A 14,266-nucleotide genomic window follows, 5' to 3' on the forward strand; every position below is an offset into this window, starting at 1 on the left:
GTTAATGGCTCATGATTTCCCTGAATGACTCTGTGGTTAAAAACAATGCAGCTATAATTTGCACATGGAAATGAATTCAAGTCAATGTTTAAATGGTATCCACCTTATTTTGCAAAGCGGTAGCAAGAAAGCCGTGGTGTAGTGGGCTAAAGCACATAACTGGTAATCAGAAGGTCGCTGGTTTGAGCCCCACAGCCACCACCATTGTGCCCTTGAGCAAGGCACTTAACTCCAGGTTGCGCCGTGGGGGGATTGTCCCTGTAATAATTGCACTGTAAGTCGCTTTGGATAAAGACGTCTGCCAAATGCATAAATGTAAATGTAAGAAAGCGGCTGCATTTCCAGGCCACTGTCATTGATTGCAATGTTAATAACTAGATGGATAATAAAGACCTGAATTTAGTGATATGGGCTTGTAAATAGGGGTGCACCGATCAAAATCAGCAGATATTCATCTCAAATCAGTGGTCGGCCAATTGTGCCTAGATTTAGGGCTAATCTTTCTGCAACATAAAGGGAATCACATACATATTGCTCACTATAATGAACGAGCACTTGCTCAGCCCTTGAAGCATGACAGAATGGCCTTTGGAGGGTGAGATGTTGGCAATTCTAAGCATTCACGAATTCTGTAAAGATTCCAATTTAAATCAGATTTATGTCGGTCACAATAGCATTAATCAGTGCAATTACATTTTAACATTAACGGCACCGCGTCTTCGCACATTTGCTTAATAATGAGTGATTTGTGTTCCAGTAAAACGCCTAAGACAGTAAACAAATCATAGATATTAATGATTTCTCTGAGCAATTTTAAAGCTTGTAATATATCTCTACTGTGTGTGATGCTCTCATGGTTCTTACTGGTTGCCGGTATGTCACAATGACCTTTTGATATTGACAACTAAACTATTCATAACTGTTTTCAATGCACATAAATATTAGCAAATCACAATTAATGTAATTTTGGTAATACTTCATAAAAAGGTTTCCTTTCTTTGACATTAGTTAATGCATTAGTTATCATGAACAAACAATGAACAATATATTTTTTATAGCATTTATTAATCATAATGCTAGTTAATAAAAATACAGTTGTTCATTGTTAGTTTATAGTGCATTAATGTTAACTAATACAACTATTGATTTTAAAAATGTATTAGTATATGTTGTAACTAACATTAAGTTAATTAGTTCATGTTAACTACAGCAATGTTGTTAAATAATGTTAACAAATGGAAACATTTTGTAAAGTGTTACAGTGATTTTACAGTGTGGGGCATAAACACATAAACTTGCAAAAAGTGTGGCAAAGGGCACTTTAGGAAAAATCGGTATTGCCGTTTATCTTAGTGTCTTACTATTACACAACCACAGGATGTACAGCAGAGTAACATCCTAATGTCCGGTAATTTTCTAACGTCTGCATTATAGTAAAAGAGTAAGTAGATCATTCACTTGTTGCTCTGTGTTGTATTGAAGACACAATGGCAAAATCTGCTTCTTAAGACATTTTCACACCAAACGCGAACCTTCGCCGCGATTACCATTTATTATGGAAACAATGAATTCCTAATGGGCCCTTCACACCTGGAACGAACGTCCGCGCCAAATCGTGCACCGACAAAGCAAAGCTTTTTATTGTGTCAAAAAAATATTCTTTACCCGTCGAAGAAACAGCCCAACCAATAACATTTGAGCTGTGAATCACATCTTGAATGTTTCTCATTGGGCAAATCAACAACAAATTCTTCATCACTGCTGCAACTTGTAGAGAAATCAGATTTCTTTTTTGATCTGCTTGTAAAGAAGTACTTCTCATCAGTCATTTACATTTATGCATTTGGCAGACGCTTTTATCCAAAGTGACTTACAGTGCACTTATTACAGGGACAATCCTCCCAGAGCAACCTGGAGTTAAGTGTCTTGCTCAAGGACACAATGGTGGCTGTGGGGATCAAACCAGCAACCTTCTGATTACCATGTATGTGCTTTAGCCCACTACGCCGCCACCACCACTCCAAGTCATAGGTGGAGGGCAGACCAGCTGAAAGGTGCGTTGAGCCACCTACCATACCGGGGTTATATTGCTTGTCCATTAGCGACACCTATTGTAAAGGCGTAAATGTGATAACGGCGGTCATTCGCATCGCTTTCTATGTTAAAGGGCCATTCGGTGGCGATTCGCCACTCATCAACGTGTTGCATTTGGTGTGAAAATCTCCATTCATACTGTATTTATCTGCAAAATTTCCAATGAAGCCTTTATTTATTTCAAAAGGCGAGACTGATCTGTCATTCATTCTGCCTGTGCATCAGCATATGATGAAATGATAGCAAAATGTGATAAACAGTAAAACTCTTTGCTCTACAAACCAATGTGTTTATGAAAAAAATAATGAATGATACTAATATTTTGATGACATGATACTGTATATTGCCAGCCTGCAATTTAAACATACATAATGTAACAATGTAGTATTTTTGTATCGCTAAAATAGCTGGAGCTAGCTTATACCGGAAGAGGTCCACATTCAAGGTGGATAATACCGCCGCCCTAGTCATGCTGAAAAATAAGGTGGATACACAAGTATCTCGATTATACTCAACATTTCCATCGATTACACAATTACACAACCATTATGGACAAAAAAATGGAATATGTCTCCTCCAAAGCAAATTATGCTATAACGTTATTTTCCATAAAAGAGAAAAACCTTCCATTTGGTAGCGTGCCAATGGTCAGGATCCATGCCATGTTTTTTGTGATTCTTCTGCAGGTAGATCATCTAGATACATCAGAATTCATGAGGTGATCAGAAGTGATTACCCGTGATTTGCCCTGACACTTTGACACAAGCTTGATTCTGCCAAGCATCTCTTTTGAATGTGGAAAGAAGCTTAGTGAAAGGTATTTTGAGATATATATATATATATATATATATAAAACATCTTCTCTTGGATGCACAAACAATAACTAATCGCAAACTGGAAAGTTTCAAAATTGCTGTTAGGATCCATATGGTCTGATTGGAACTCTAGCCAGTAGGCTAATCAATAATGTTGGCAAAAACAACTGTTTTGGAGCCATTTGGCAAAGCAAACACAATCAGCCTGAAAGCATTTCATCCATATGGCCTCTAGCCACAAATCTGATCCATCTCCACTCTTTTAAATGGACAGTTCACCCAAAAATGAAAACTCTTTCGTCATTTACATACCCTTGTTCCAATCCCGTATGACTTTCTTTCTTCTGCGAAACATAAAAGGACACAATTCTGAGTAATGTCCTAGAGATGTCAAGCCTCGCAAAGGACACGGCATCTTAACAGAAGTATCATAAAAGTAGTCCACATGACTCATCTTCTCAAGTGCAAGGAAAAGAAAATGGCTAGTGGAAAAGAACGTCCAGAATTCTCAAAAAGTTTCCTTTTGTGTTTTGCAGAAGAACGACAAGTCGTAAAGGTTTGGAGAGACATTTATGGATTAACCATCCCCCTTTTAACATCAGAACCTCTCTAACGCTCACCTGGAATGGGAGGATATCTCGCTGAGGTCTCCTACACTCCCGTCCCCTGGCGCGTGTCCGGCTGCCAGTGCCGCGGCGTAGCTCTGAGGCAGGTACAACCTGCTGTGCTCCTTCTCAGTGGAACATTCCTCCGTCAGCTCCGGGTTCCATGAGTGTCCCGGGTCAGATGCCCCTCGCCCCTGGTGCGTGACTCGGGACGCGGACGCATTGGCCACCCCCGGGGTCATGCTACAGGGGGCAGTGTCAATCCCGCTGTCCGTAGAGGCTCCTTTAATGTAGGTAAGACCCAACATCTCTGGATCCATCAGATCTCCAGAGCCAAAGTGCTTCTCATCACTGTTACTGCTGGAGGCGTTACTGGAGAGAGTGTTACTACTGGAGTGGCTGGAGTTCTTATCGCCGCCCTGCTGTAGGAAGACAGAATTTTTAGGGTGTTTTTTTTACTAAGGCAAGCTGTGTTATTTCTATTGCTCATACAACAAGCTCATACACTCTCATTGTCCCATTGTGTACATGTGCCTTCTTTTAGTCTGTTTGCAAATTTGTTATCTGTTATTCCATTCACTGAATGGACAATGGACCACATAAGCTGCCATACACTTATCATGTCATGTTCCACTTTCTTTGGTCCCAACTAATATAAAATAATTCAAATGTACACTGCAAGACCAGCAAAACTAATTACTGTGAGCTAATGAATAATTCTGCTACTGGTAATGAATGCAAATGTGTGCTGTATTCATTAATTAGTGTGCAGGCAATAGTCGTAATAAATCAGAGAATGGCGCCATGTACATCTCCCAATGGATAGCCAACAGCATTAGACAATGCAACTTACAGTAGTTTGATAACGAGACAGACCTTTAATCCATCATTCCCTTTGTTTTAATTATGTTGGGAGCAGAAACCCACTCCAAACTAACTCCCTCTGGCTCTTTATCACATACAGTATACAGAATACAGTATTGTAGACTCAACTGGTGGGTCGTTGCTATTTTTTGTGGGTTTCAAGGCCTTTGCACACCAAAGGTGAATCTTCGGCACGATTTACATTTTTAATCAAAACAAGGGATTACTAATGAGCCACTCACCTGGGGGCGAACATTCGCGCCGGATCGGACGACTGCAAAGCGAAGCTTCTATTTTTTTTTATACAGTGAATGTTTCCATTTTTTCTTCTTCACCAGGCCATGAAATGCCCTGACCAATAAAATATGAGCTTTGGATCAAGTGTCAGGAGCCAGTGCAGTTACCAAAACCAGCGCAACAGGTGGCGCTAAAGCACAGAAAGCTGTTTTGACCACCGACATTTAACACTGAAGGAACTTGAGGAGGAAATACTGAATCAGCAGTGAGGACGTGCATTACTTTGCATGAAATGCTTTAAAAACTAAAATATTTGGGGGTTCTGGGATGCTGAGTGAGTAAAGACACTGACTATCACACCTGGAGTCGCGAGTTTGAATCCAGGGCGTGCTGAGTGACTCCAGCCAGGTCTCCTAAGCAACAAAATTGGTCCGGTTGCTAGGGAGGGTAGAGTCACAAGGGGTAACCTCCTTGTGGTCGCTATAATGTGGTGGTGGCTCTCAGTGGGGCGCGTGGTGAGTTGTGCGTGGATGCTACGGAGAACAGTGTGAAGCCTCCACACGCGCTATGTTTCCGTGGTAACGCACTCAACAAGCCACGTGTTAAGATGCACGAACTGACGGTCTCCAATGCGGAGGCAACTGAGACTCGTCCTCCACCACCCGGATTGAGGAGAGTCACTACGCCACCATGAGGACTTAGAGTGTGCATTGGGAATTGAGCAATCCAAATTGGGGAGAGAAAAAAAAAAATCATATTTTTTTAACATGCAAATGATATTGCTGCATCACTGCCTTGCAACCCCTTAAAAAATAACTCTCTGATCTTTTCTGGATTGTCTTCATAATGTATTCTATATCGCAACATATTTGCCTTTGCGTAACACTTGATTCTTGAGATAAGGGACAAAACGTGTCTTGCATCCACAATCATCTTTATGTTAAAATTCTAGAAATTCATGTTGGCACGTTAAAGTGCTAAACAAAGTGTTTAAAAATGCAACAAATTCATAAATATAAACATCAAATGAAAGGTCGGGATCTGTAAGATATCAACTACATAAAGTAAACTTTATATTATATTTTGCATAAAAAACTGCCCATCAAAGTTGTGTCCTCACTTTAGGTCAACTCTGTCAGATTATTTTATAATCCTGAATAAATCAGACAATGTCACGGTCAGCTATTACTCAGAGTACCTCTTTCCACATCCTGCTCATGGATGATGCAACAGTAGGACACGTGGTCTGGTAATTTTTTGATTTTTTTCATATTTTAAACCATGTTTAAGTCTCTGCGGTCACAGCTTCAACCCAGATATTTCAGAATAGTGTGAAAACAGAAAAAAGTTATATATAGAATGCATTTTATCACTTTTTAGCGATGGAGAAAGAGCGTTTACGATTAGGGCCACTGCCAGTGGCGGGGAGACCCCTACCAGCAGCTAATCGCGGCGGGGTTAAGAGAGGACTGCCGACCGCGAGCGGGGAGGGGCTCCCGTCCGACCGCCTGGAGCAGGAGAACCGCTGCCAGGTCGGGGAAGACTCCTTCTGTTCCCCGAGAGCACGGCAGGGCATTACGTCCGCTAGGGGCCGGAGGACTGCCTCCGATCTGCCCGGGGAGGCGCGGCTGTCATCCGTTAGAGGGTGGAGGAGCGGCCGAGGACCAAGCTACGGCGAATCGGAGAACCGGCGTGTAAGTGTTTTTTTTAATCTCTCTCTCCTCTCTATCTCTAACTGCTGCTCCACATTGGCCTTTCCCTCTCTTTTAAATTTTAAAGTGCATTTTTTTGTTGGGAGTACTACACGGTTACAGGGAATACCCCCTATTTTAATCATTATTGTTTCCCTCCCAGATTCAGGAAGGAAGGGATGACCTCCCCCTGGGAAAGGGTTGGGGGGTGTACATCATACCGCGGGCTCCCCGGGCCTGAGAAAACGAGGGAGGAATGTGACAGGGCGGAGGTAATCATGCCTCCGAGAGGGATAAAGGCCGACTGCTGACGGTGGTGCGACGGAGAAAGAGCGTTTATGGGCAGCTGTCCGGCATATGTGTGTGTGGCAGGGCGGAGGGCGGGGCCGGGTCGTGATCCTACACACCCGGTCCCGTATTAGGCTAAACAATCTCTCTCTCTCCCGCACGATCCTCTGCAGTCGACCTTTATCCCTCGGAGGCTCAATTAGCCTAATACGGGACCGGGTGTGTAGGATCACGACCCGGCCCCGCCCTGCCACAGTGTGTTTGTGTCTTTTGGTTAAGTTTATAATTAAAATATTATTTACCTCCTTTCCATTAATCCCATTACAATTAGTGTTTGGAATACTTTTCAAAATTGCACATCGCATACACGGGCAGTATATACTGCACACTCATTCGGAGTATAGCCAATAAAGATGATTAGTAATTTAGTTTGAATTGAACACCAGCAATCGGATGCTATGTGAACATCTCAGGAATAGGGAGAGAGAGATAGACAGACAGAAAACATGAGTTCAGCCCTGATAACAGCACACAGCGGCAGCACCAAGGGCACACTGACCTTATCTCCATTTATTCATCAGACTGACATACATGCACACTGACAGCATGACTAGTGGGGCTCACTAAAGCTCTGTGTGTGTGTGTGTCATATGAAGGTTTACAATGTACATAGTCAACACCCTATAGACGATTTACTAAGGCAAACTTTCCAAAACACTTCAGAAGCAAATAGGTCAATCTTTGCATGGGGTTACTGTATCATGAGGAATCAAATTGTTCTAGAAAAAAACACTGGAACTTTAATAACTTAAAATTTCCTCCCAAGTTTCAAAAAGATCATTTATTGAAACTAAGCTGCAAAAATGGCATGCTTCGAAATCCTCAAACATAAAGACACGACCGTTCATATTTACATGTCAGCGATGCTTGTTCTGTGTTCAGAAATGTCACGGTAATGATGGTGAGGTAATGAGGAGGAAGTAGGATAGATCATTTTATTCCTAAACACCAGAAGCACTAACAGTAAGAGTAAAATGTAGTAAAAGTCAGTCAAAGATCGTTCTGTTTCTTTAGATCCTTCCAAAGTATACCAAATTTAGACATGAGCCATTGAAGCTTATTATTATAAAGATCACATAGTTCAAATGTGAGTTACCACATTAAAATACACGCTGACATTGTAAAGCACACATTCCCACAGTAAATCTTCCAAGGGAATTTCCCTTGATTATGAACCTACATTTAGATAAACAAATATCTCCAGCTGACCAGCTAGCAAACCAAACAAATTATAAATAAACCATTTCAAACACAAATACGCTCTCGGTCTGTCTGCCGTCCTTTGAATGAACCTGACCTCGCAGCATTCTATACAATGAGGTTTATACTTTGTACTGGAGAGTCTTACCCGCGTCAGCTTGTTTGGTGAATCCTTGCCCCTCTCCTTCAATGAGTTGAGGATCTTAGTGGATGGGACGTGCCATTTGGCCTCTGAGAAGAAAACAACATAAAGGATAAACATTGAGTGCTCTTGGATTTCTGACAGCAGGACATTTGAGAGGAAGGACCCTGCTGGAGAATCCAGCTAAAACCAACTTCAGATCGTAGTTACCAGCAATAAACCAGCTCCCACAGTTGGTTTTCCAGAAAGGGAGAGGAGTGGCTGACAAGGAAGTGATCACAGATATATTCAGTACATTGACCAATGCCTAGCTGATCTTCACCCTTGAATGTGTTGACTAGCACGATTGATTGTTAACTTACGAAGCACTACAAAGCCCGCTGTGTTTGACATCTGTTGAGAGCTTGTGTTTGAAACTCACCTGCCGATCGTGTTCTTTCTAGGGTGGGCTCCCTCTCCCTTAGCATCTCTCCATCTCCCAACATGTCCTGGGTTTCAGCGGAGCGGTCGTGTAGTACGGGGGATTGACACCTGTGGAAGAACATGCTGGTCAACCACTTGAGAACAGGAAAAGTCATTGGGCATTCCAATCAAGCATTGAGGAGAAAGCCCGAAGGAAGTTTTGGGATAATCAGATTTCAGTGCAAGTGGAAAGACATTGGCAGCTGCGAGCTGTATGTGCAGTCCAGTGTTTCCCATTCATTGACAAGACTCCGGTTGGCCCGCCACGGTCTAATTTGCCCCGCCACGGTCTCGTAATGAACCAAATTGTTTTTCGCTCTCTGTCATCTGCTGCACACACGCACACATAGAGCGTGCATCATCATTATGCTGAGGTGTTTTCAGTGCATGGGCGGCTGGCTGGCTTCACACATGCATTTTGAAGCATGCAGCACATCCATATTATATATTTATTCAATTAAATCACAGCTTTTAATCACAGATTAATAATCACAATCGTACATATCACAATTTTAATAGGATTCATTGTGCAAACATTTTCACCCTAAATTACGTGACTGGATTTAGTGATTCTGTCTCTGTTTTCTGCATCACAGAAATCATTGCACCCTACATGTGGTAACTGTGGAATAAGCAGACATCGATCACTGAATTATTAAAGATGTATTCATATCATGAGGTGTAAAGAACGGTATACCATACTGCACTATAGCAATACTTAAACTATATAATGGAAGCAAAATTTAATGGAAGACATTTGAACCAAAGAGAGCACATGTTACACCACTCTTTGTCTCTCTCCACTGGCTGCCGGTTGATGCACGTATTAAAATCAAGGCTCTGATGCTGGCATACAAAACAGTCACTGGGTCTGCTCCAGCATACCTAAAATCATTTATGCAGAGCTACACTCCTGCCAGAAGCCTGCGGTCGGCTAAGGAACATACCAAAACACTTTCCCGGACTCTCAGTTTCATCATACCACATTGGTGCAATGACCTTCCCAACTCCATCTGTGAAGCTGACTCACTCTCAACTTCAAAAAACGGCTAAAACACATCTTTTTAACCAGACACTAAAAATAAATGTAAATGTGGAAGCAGAGATGGCAGCAGACGACATAGAATGCATGTTACAGGGTTTCAATCATGACAGTCAATCGTTGATGTTGTTTCACAATGCATAACTGGCGGCAGTGACAAAACAACCCAAATGTGTTTATGTGACACCTATCCCGAGTCCCAATCATGTTTTTGTACATGCAACAAAACCTTGTTAGCAAAACAGTCAAAAAGTTATTACAAAATAAAGCTAACATAGTTTCTACATTTATGTTATGTATATTTGACTTTGACAAAATTCCAGGTTTTCCCAGAAGTGTGAAAACCGTGTAATTATGAATGAAGAAGGTGCATCCAAAGTTTAACGCTCCTCAGCTGTGCAATGCAGTGTGAGCGGGCAGATTGTTACATTCATTCATATGTCTGTTGCACTACAGTATGACAGCAGGGATTTCTCTTCTTGGTAAGTGCCGTTTGTCACACTAACGGGCTGACACACACACACACACTCTCAAACGCACTACTGACCTTCTGTCCATCTCAAGGGGACGAGCTTATGCCTGCTGGTGTTAAGAGCAGAGCCTTTATGGCGAGGACGTCAAGCTTTCTGTCGATGTTGGACTAGTAATGTGAAATTTGCACTAATAGTGTTGCGCTAAACACTTGCATCTGTGCTAATTAGTTATTCTAAGAAACATGAAAAGTCTTGTTGTCAGATTGCTGTCTGAGTTGAAGTTAGTGCAGTTTGTAATTCCCAAACAGGATTACTTTAACAATTATTCTGTCTAAACCATAATGACGTTACTCTACTTATTAATTTATAAAACCCAACATTTATTACGTCGACAATCTATCCATGTTTGTACATCAACCGTGCTGTTGTAAAGAATACGTTGCAAGTGTGATAGTGCTTAAAGGTGCTGTACGTGATTTTAGTGTTCTGAAGCTTTCACGTGACTGAGAAGTTGAATTAGCCACGCCCCTAATTCCAAAACCCCGCCCTCCAGAGATGATTTTGAGACTAAAAGAGAAGCATTGTTTGTTCCTGTGGCTGTCAAATTAAACAGTGGCACAATAGCGACAAATGAATCATAGCCTCAGTGATCTGCTTTATATGTAACACTTTAGCCTGGTTTCCATCCACTTTTCGCGCAATTTTGTAAAGAAACGCAGGTTGCCACCGGTTCCGACCTGAAAGCGAATCGTCATGGTCCTGTTCAAGCTGGCAACCTGCACCAAGTAGTGGGGGAAACTTTCGGTCTTAGAATAAGAACCATCCATCGATGTCTATATGATGTGTGCACAACTATTAAAGAAACATTAATGCGATGTAATATCAGGGTTTATGATACATTTCTGGTATTCAATGGGCTATTTTGAACAATCATCTAATCTGAAGCATCGCCATGACAACTGCATTATGTCCCGCATATTTCTCCAGCAACTTTTAACCACCAACCGAACTTGATTGTCATCTAGAAGTAATTTTAGCATCATAATGCAATTGACATTTTCTGAAGAAGCAGCAAATGTGATCCGAGGTAAAGAGGGTTAAATTTAAAATATTTAAAAAGTTTTAAAATGTTCAAAAGCTCGTTTTCTGAAAGTGAAAGTGATTGTTTATAGTCTTGAGAAAAGTCTAGAACATTCTGAGGATCATTCAGCCGACTTTATTCATCTACAGAACAGTGTACGGCTCATTTAAGTTTGTGTAAAGAAAAGGCATATATAGGTCTAATCATTGTATTTTTATTTTTATACATTTTTTTAATTTAATGATTTTTTTCGTTTGGTAATTTATTTAATTTCATACAGGGAATTTTGCCTGCATTTTTTCAAAAGTAAAACTAAACAATATTTGTATAGAATTGGGCTGTATGTGTTCCAGAAAAGCACACTGATGTTTTTCTCCTAATATTGTGCATTTATTTTTAATTTAAAACACAGAAATGATGTTTTTAGTATTGTGGGATAATTCCATGACCGCCGTCTATTATTTTGAACGGTGTGAAAAAGCAACTTTAATAAATAAACGGATGGATACCACGATTAAATGAATCGCAAACAGTGGCCATTCATTGGTTCTCCTTGTACTTGTTGATGACCGGTGCATGATACGAGATATTTGTGTTGCACTCCTGGAAGTCTCATGTTTGCAGCATCAGATCTATATACCGTAAAGATCAATCCATAATCACGTACAATAAACTGTCTTTCAATACTGTCATTATGGTAACAGGCTAACGATTGGGGCAAATTCTGTCATGTGACACTATATTTTTGCATTAATGGCAATTTTCCATTATCGGCGTAGAGTTCATGCGCTAGAGGCAAACGGAAAAATATTATGTCGACACATTTTAGCGATAATTTCGCATCAGCTTTATTTTGATGCGCTGAAACTTTTAAATCCTTGGATGTAAACGTAGTTTATGAGAACAAGCAAAATGATTGACAGGTGAAAAGCATCAATGTCCACGGACACATATTTGTTTGCCATTTACAAAGCCTACAGCTGTGACAGAGACCCGTGAGATATCTCATTAATATCTTTAAGGGAGTCGGAATTTTTTTTGCATACATTTCCATGAAAAAAACTCGCTTACAGCACTTTAAATAAATACTAAATAAATGCTTATTACATTAATACATTTATACTAATTAAATTAGGACTAAATACTTAATAATAAAAAATAAACATTGAAAATAAAAATATCAGTATAATTGTATTATTATTAATTAAAGCCATACAAAACAGTTCTATTTGACGAGAACACACGCTTGTGAGTTTATCTTGGTGTGTTACCCATCATATCCCTGCTGCTGGTTCCAGGTGGTGCTCCCGCAGGGTCCCGGGTCACTAGACGAGGACTGGTTACTGGGTGAGCTTCGGTAATGTTGAGACACGTCTCCTTTACTGCAGGAAGAGACCTGAGGGTTTTCAATGTCCTGAATGCTCCTGAAAAGAGAGAAAGAGGGAGATCACAGATGGGTTTCAGTTGATATTGCATATGTTCGCATGGGGAGCTGCATTAATGTACTGATCAAGTCATTAGATTGACTCCAGCCAGGTCTCCTAAGCAACCAAATTGGGAGGGTAGAGTCACATGGGGTAACCTCCTCGTGGTGGTGATTAGTGGTTCTTGCTCTCAATGGGGCGTGTGGTGAGTTGTGCATGGATCGTGGAGAGTAGCATGAGCCTCCACATGCTGCGAGTCTCCGCGGTGTCATGCACAATGAGTCACGTGATAAGATGCGTGGATTGACGGTCTCAGAAGCGGAGGCAACTGAGACTTGTCCTCCGCCACCCGGATTGAGGTGAGTAACGGCGCCACCACGAGGACCTACTAAGTAGTGGGAATTGGGCATTCCAAATTGGGGGAAAATTAAATAAAAATGAACACATTGTGGATCAGAGAAGCTCTTCAGGCGAAAAAGGTGACATCAGGTGACATGTTTGATCTAATCACTTGATTTCTGTGGTCAAACCAGGGTGAGACACCAAGATGAAGTTCATTTAAACGCCGTTTTAGTGCCACGTAAAAAAAATAAATTTGAGGAATAAGGACGTATCCTTAAAGGAAATTAAGTCGCAGTGTTCTGAGAGTAATCTCATAATAAGCCTTTTACAAGAACAAGGTCAAAGATTCGAGAATTAAATCATAACTTCATGAAATTGAGAACTAAAAGGCCACATCCACACTTCAGTTTCCTGATGTCATCGTTTTTCCAAAGTTTGCGGTAATGGGGAGCGTTTTCGAAACACTCTTCGGTAGAGGAAAACGCTGTTTTAGTCTGGATGAGAGGCGCAAATGTAGCAAAATTAAAACAATTCTAAACAATTTAACTAAATCCTCTATTTAGTCAGTTTAATTAATTTCTCACATTGACAAAGCTACTCCCTTAGTGCCCTATTCCTATTGTGATAATCACAGCTTTTCTCATAATAGTGATTTTATTCACACAATATTATGCTTTGCATCTCCATATTTAGTGACTTTATTCTTGTAGCAATACAACTATATTCTCTAAACATAGGGGTGGGTATTGATTCGATTCCAACTCACAAGCTCTCGATTCATACATAGAACTGGGTACATATGATAAAATTTAATAATTTAATATTACCGTAATTTCCGGACTATTGAGCGCACCTGAATATAAGCCGCACCCACTGAATTTAAAAAAAATTATTATTTTGAACATAAATAAGCCGCACCGGTCTATAAGCCACAGGTGCCTACCGGTACATTGAAACAAATTAACTTTACACAGGCTTTAACGAAACACGGCTTGTAACAAAAATAAATAAGCTTTAACGAAACACGGTGTGGCAGCGGGGGCGTGGTCAAGCGCCCGTCCGGGAGAGAAAAGCGGTAAGGGCGCTTACATCAAGTGCTGAAAACTGTCACGCTGGTGCCAGTGTGACAGTTTTCCCAAGAAGGACACGTGAAGCAGGGCACTTGATGTTCCAGGTAAGGCTTTTAATGGCCACAGCAATGTTTCCAATCAATTTTATAAAGTTGTCTGTGTCTGTCTGTCACTCACTCTCTCTCTCACTCACACGCTCTCTGCTGCCTTTTTATGCCGCTCTCCCCACGCTTACTGAAATTAGACACAGGTGTTAGACATTAGCTCAGGTGAAAGCGCCCTCACCGCTTTTCTCTCCCGGACGGGCGCTTGACCACGCCCCCGCTGCCACACACGGCTTGTAACAAAAAATAAAAAATTAGCAGTAAACAGTAGC

At 41.1% G+C, this 14,266-nt stretch overlaps 1 protein-coding gene across 4 annotated transcripts in view; it reads right to left on the reverse strand.

The window, feature by feature from the left end:
- Positions 1-14,266, reverse strand: part of LOC127617569 (signal-induced proliferation-associated 1-like protein 2) — a 164,285-nt gene that overhangs the window by 36,440 nt on the left and 113,579 nt on the right. For 3 of the 4 annotated variants that reach the window (XM_052089544.1, XM_052089543.1, XM_052089541.1), the window contains exons 11-14: positions 12,326-12,478; positions 8,418-8,527; positions 8,003-8,085; positions 3,530-3,936 (exon numbers count right to left, since the gene is read on the reverse strand). In XM_052089544.1, coding sequence (XP_051945504.1) covers positions 3,530-3,936; positions 8,003-8,085; positions 8,418-8,527; positions 12,326-12,478 — 753 coding nt within the window. The remainder of the gene's footprint in view (positions 1-3,529; positions 3,937-8,002; positions 8,086-8,417; positions 8,528-12,325; positions 12,479-14,266) is intronic. The other variant, XM_052089542.1, reaches the window with a different exon arrangement.

This window comes from Xyrauchen texanus, chromosome 24 (assembly GCF_025860055.1).
Source record: "Xyrauchen texanus isolate HMW12.3.18 chromosome 24, RBS_HiC_50CHRs, whole genome shotgun sequence".
Lineage (NCBI taxonomy): Eukaryota > Metazoa > Chordata > Actinopteri > Cypriniformes > Catostomidae > Xyrauchen > Xyrauchen texanus.